Consider the following 6000-nt stretch of genomic DNA (forward strand, 5'->3'; position numbering starts at 1 on the left):
CGCTTCATGCGTGTTTATCTTCTCAAAATTTTTAATAATTAATAAATTATTAAATTATCTTCTAATTAGACTGAAAATTGTTTAAATTAATCTCGTTACCTAACGCAACCTTATGGATATATTCACATTGAGATAGATTAACACGCGACCACTTATATATGCACCAAGGATTCTAGCTCGCCTTCGTATCCTCCATTGACATTTGAATCGAATAGGCATGTTTTTCTCTGCGCGATAGATATACCAGCGATACCGGCTAAATTAATTTACTACCAGCCACTTTGCCGCGACTTGTACATCTTGTCCGTCGATCAATCCTTACGACATTCCGTCGATCGATTAGAACGGAGAACCGATCGATATGCGAGATTATACGAGGATATTTCAATTTGTCGCGCGATCTCTCGAATACAGGCGAGCGAGACACGGGCGCGCCAAGACGGGGAACGCTTCGACGAGGTGGAGAAGCTGAGGGGGGCACGTGGCCCTCGCGCGCGAGTCTGTCGGACGACTCGTGAATGAACCCTCGCTGCACCGCTGTGAATGCACCGTAGTGCCACGAGCCGCGTGTGTTCGACTTCGTTATTAATTCATTAACGTCTAGAATTATTATTATCATTACGAAAATGATCTTTATAATTAATGACAGCTGACTCATAGTCGACGCGATAAATGTAGATTTAATATCATAAATTATTATATTAATCGTGACTTATACGTGACTTATTAGTGATGACGACATAAAAATATATAATTTAATTACTTTCATCCTTAATTGAATCGAAGAATGTCGTTAATCAAACTATTCAGTTCTGATAATTTTCCTGACATTTTCTCATGATTAATATATATGATTAATATATATATGTAAATATATATGTAAATATATAGTATATACTTGATTATTTCAACTTTTAGAATATTTTTCCGATCTTAAAGAAATCGAAGTTTAAGCGCTATCATTAATCACCAAGAGATTAATCAAGATCCAGACATTGCGAGAAAGCCCGCGGTAGATGAAGAAATCTGGATCAAAGTAGGACTAGGAAGCGTATTTGGAAAGCAACTTGCCCGCGGAATGGAGCGCTGCCGGCTCTCGGGTGAAAGTGATCCAAAATTAATGGGGACGCCTGGAGACCCCGTAGGTGTCGCCGGTTCGACCGATCGAACTCCGGAAACATCGTAATGCAATATCATATTTCGCGATATCGCACGAATCAAAAAACACGAATAGTCACGCTCTCTTTTTTGCGTTTTAAGCAGTTAAGAATGTTGGAAAGAATTTCTTCTAAATAAAAATAACTTTTATATAAGTTGGATAAAAGCCTTGAGCGTAAATGTCGTCGAAAAGTCGCAAATATTACGTACGCCACACAGAGTTCGTGCCGCTAAATTCCAACGTTTACACATTCCAACATGCATTTATCAAGAATTTTATCGAGTGTTTAAACTTAATAAGAAAATATCATTACAGAAAGGAAAATAATTTTTATAAATTGACTTTCCATTTCGATTTATTCTTATTTTTTTTTTTCTTGAGATTATATATTTTAGAACGTTTGACCCGAGAATAGTCATCGAATTTTTTTTTACGCTTTAACGGCGAAAAAAATATGGATTGCAAGATATTATTTTGTATGGATAATGTTTAATGTATTTTCTTTACTTTAAATATGTAATTCCATTAAAAAGCCACAATAAAAAGCGTTATATTAATTAATTAAAATTTCCATTTTTTATAAATACTATCATAATATTATGATAGTATTTATAAAAAATGGAAAATACATTAAAATTCATTTATTAGTATTTGAAAACATTATGGATATAGATTTAATTTAAAAAAAAAGATAAGTAGAAACTAAATAAACATTAAACCGGATAAGCACATTTTTTTTTAAATTAAATCTATATCCATAACGTTTTCAAATACTAATAAATCGGAAAACAATCAAATATAGAATACGTTATTAACAATAGTGATTTTAATTGGAGTATTAAAATACTCCAGCTGATCATTTACGAGTTAAAAAATCAGATGATTATTCTCGGGTTAATAAGTTATCAATAAAGCCTTTTTTTAAAATTACTTAATAGCAGGATAAATGTTTAAATAGGAATGAACCTGCTAATGTCAGATCGAGAGGAAATTTCGCCGTTCTCGCCGGCGGAGATTCGCGGGAGAAGAATTCTCACGTGAACGCGCGCGATACCGTAAATGGATAGCGCTCGTGGTAGTAGTACCGTTTCTTGGGCTGTGCGTCGCGTGGCACGGTGCGACGTGATGCTGCAGCGCTGAATGCAACTCTCGCGGCGCAGGGCGGCTGCAGCGGCGAGGACCGGTTAGGGTCGTCTCCGTATAGCGCACGAGAGAGGAACAGGAACGAGCTAGAAGGATGCGTGGGTGTATCTCTCAGCTATCGAGTTCTTTCTTCTCCTCTTCTGTGCGTGCTCGCCCTCCCGGCACCCTCCTCCCTCGGATCCCTTTCCCCGGCGAGCCTCCGCCTCGGTCGCTTTTACTCGCTTACCACTCGCTTCTTTACTCACCGTTCCGCGCATCGCAAAAGAATCTTTCGTCGCGATCGAATTCGCGAACGGCTCGGAGAGGCGATTGGACAGCTGCACAGTGGTTGACGTAGGAGACATTTAAAGTTTGAATGAATCGCGTAGGTAATTTGTACGCGGTGCGTTTAAGGATTATGGAAGTCTAAAGCGGATCTGTCGAATTCGATCCACTCTCCAGTTCTTGATTATAGCGATTATATATGTTATACTAATTAGTAATTACCCAGTCGATACTAAGAGTGGAAGCACATTGCAGAATCTTGCATAACGCATAACCCCGGATCTATAATAAGTGTTTTAAGCCTTAAGTCGTAAGAAACTGACCAATTATAGTCGAATTCGAAGAGAATAATCGACTATGATTCGTCCATTTCTTATGGCTTAAGGCTTAAAACCCTATTGTAGATCCGAGGTAATAGAACATAAGCATAACATAAGACTGCTGGACCAATGAGCATCCAGCATGTCGCCATATTGATTTACACAAAATACTCATTGGTTCAGCGGCCTTATGCTATGGTTATGCAACTTATGTCATTTTATGTGTGATAGCCCTAATTGATTGATTTTTTTATGCTTTATGCATTATGCGTTGTGTACGCATTTCAGCCTTTACTATAAAAGTAACGTCAATGTTACAATTTCGCACTCAACCGTTACATGTGTTGTATTATTAGGTGTACAACTTTGCTTCCGCCGTTTTCCTATAGATGGCTTTAGCGGTAAGTGGTGGTCGAAATAAATAGATCATAGACGTCATATGATAAACTTGGGTATCTGTCAACCCCATACAAACATTAGTCGATTTGTGTCTGCATCATAAAGTTATTCTCGATTGAAAATGTCAGTTTACGAGCCAAATTCTCGTCATTTGCGGGAGGTTTAATTTTTTGCTTCAATATGAAGAAATCTGCGGCTGAGGCTCATCGAATGCTCTCAAATACTTATGGTGAGGTTGCTATTAGTGAAAGAACGTATCGTGAGTGGTTTCAACGCTTCAAGAACGGTGATTTTGACGTCGAAGACTGGCACAGCGGTGGAAGGAAGAAGGTTTTCGAAGATGCAGAATTAGAGGCGTTACTTGATCAAGACTCGTGTCAAAATCAAGAAGAATTGGCACGATCATTGGGAGTGACTCAACATTTCAAAACGCCTCAAAGCCATGGGAATTCAGAAGCAAGGAAATTGTATACATTTATATTGAATACATTTATATTGAATGCGAAATTATTAACATTTTTTTTATAATATACGCAAAATTGTCATATAACAGAGATATAAAAAGGTGTATATTTACATATACGTACGTTATATTTGTGTTTGCTGCACTGAAAAAAAAAATTGACTGCTGTAGCAAATTAGGTGGCAAAACATGGCGTAGCATTTTTAATTGGCTGCAGGAGCCAATTTTTGGTTGCGCAGTCAATTTTTGGTTGTATTAGCCCATCCGCGATGTCAGTATAGGATTTTGATTGGCTAACGCAACCAAGAAATTGGCTACTACAGCCAATTAAAAACGCTATGCCATATTTTACCATCTAATTTGCTGCAGCAGCCAATCTTTCCTTTCGGTGTAGGTAGGTATTTTTTGGTTTTCCTTTTAATGCAGCATATTCGACCTAACGATTTGAATCCTCAACTTGTTTCGCTCCGATTCTAAATGTCAATTCTTGAAGTCCGATCCGCGTCTATATTTTGATGGCCCGTACATTCAATAAATTTTAACGTCAATCACGCGTGAGCTCTCAATCCTGTTTATAAAAAAAGAAATAATACGCCACAGGCGCGTATAATAACAATAAGGAAGGCATATCCTCGGTAATCGGCGAAGCTAAGCGGAATGCGGGCATGTTGGTTCGCATTAGTTGGTTGCATTCGGCCGGTCGGTTACTCGCGCGCGGTCCGGCCGGTGCGATTGCGCTAGAATACAGGTGAGCGTGTTGCGGCATGCAGGTACAGTTAAAGGTCACACCGTGCTGCATCTCTCGCAGCTGAGAGGCGCGACGGGGTATATACCTAAGTATACCGCATCCCGCGGCTCTATCTCACAAAGAGCAACGCTTTGTTCTCTAATAGGTCGCCGCCGTCTCGAAACTCGAACGGAATTCTCACTCGTGAGACGTTCGAGTCGCACCGATTAAACCCCCTATAGCGATACGCTTTCGCACTTTCGTGTAAAATGATCCGCGAAAAAAAGGACTCGATGACAAAAAGATTACCTTTAGTAATATGTATCTGCAAACATATATTTCGCATTAGAAATGACAGAAGAATGTAAAAAAATAGATTAGAAATCAATTACAGGAATTAATACAGGAAACTCTTGAAATCGAGTATCTCGGAAGAAAATGATTAAATGATAAATCAAATTGTCTACGTTATCTTTACTTAAGAATTAATCGTCCAACAAATGTAATAAATTAGTGATTCCAACAACTTATTAGTCGTAATAATTACGATTGCTCTCAGACACGCATCATTGTGCACGTTTTCACTTATGTCTTTCTTCTTGTTGGCTGTTTCAGGCGAGAAACCGTATCAGTGTCAATGGCCGGAGTGCGAGTGGCGATTCGCCAGGAGCGACGAATTGACGCGGCATTACCGCAAGCACACCGGGGCTAAGCCCTTTAAATGCGCGGTCTGCGAGCGCTCCTTCGCCAGGAGCGATCATCTCGCGCTGCACATGAAGCGGCACCTCCCGAAGCAGCACACCAAGTGAAGAGAGTACGAGAGTATGGACAGAGAAAGAGAAAGACAGAGAGAGAGAGAGAGATCTTCTCTTTGCTTCCCGTTCGTTCTCGACTACCTGTGTTGGACGCGCGCTGCGTGGTTTTCGCCATTCAGGTTTCGAGGCGCGGAGCCTTTACGAAACTGTTAGTTGAAGAAAGAGCATCGAGAGAGTTTAGAAACGTGTAGAAATTATTAAAAAAGAAAACTGTTTCTCACAGATATTATCGTAATTTCTAAATGGAGCGATATCTATGACATCGTATTGCAAATATTCTACGTTCAGCAGAAAAAGCAGCTTTGCAACTATTGTAAGATTCTTCAATATGATTGATATACATTTAGATCCAGTGAGAGCAAAATCAATCGTATTAGAGAATTTTACAATAGTTATAAAGCTGCTTTTTCTTCTGAACGCAGCCATTGCATGTATTTACATTTTTACATTTCTTTCCATACGTCATCCCATTTTTGTAAAGAGAGTGACAAATTTAGCGGATCTTTTCGAAATTGACTTTCGATCCGCGGAAGCACCTTCGACTCGCGTTCGTTTACGCAATCATCGATGCAATTGAATTCGCTGCATCGTCCTCGATACGATTATTCCGCTATAGTTTCGGAGTCGGCTGTAGACCCGATCGTCGTTCCCGATTCGCATATACATATCAGGGAAGCATCGAACGCTCGAAGCGAGCCGTCTCGACTCGA

At 39.6% G+C, this 6000-nt stretch overlaps 1 protein-coding gene across 2 annotated transcripts in view; it reads left to right on the plus strand.

Annotated features, from left to right (window-relative positions):
• LOC108722153 (Krueppel-like factor 5) overlaps positions 1 to 5601 on the plus strand; it is a 54080-nt gene extending 48479 nt beyond the window's left edge. For both annotated transcript variants that reach the window (XM_018447109.1, XM_018447110.1), the window contains exon 4: positions 5091 to 5601. In XM_018447109.1, coding sequence (XP_018302611.1) covers positions 5091 to 5284 — 194 coding nt within the window. In that variant the 3' untranslated portion in view covers positions 5285 to 5601. The remainder of the gene's footprint in view (positions 1 to 5090) is intronic.
• Positions 5602 to 6000: the final 399 nt, after the last annotated feature.

The sequence above is a fragment of the Mycetomoellerius zeteki genome, unplaced genomic scaffold, assembly GCF_001594055.1.
Source record: "Mycetomoellerius zeteki isolate Tzet28-1 unplaced genomic scaffold, Tzet1.0 scaffold198, whole genome shotgun sequence".
NCBI classification, from domain to species: Eukaryota; Metazoa; Arthropoda; class Insecta; order Hymenoptera; family Formicidae; genus Mycetomoellerius; species Mycetomoellerius zeteki.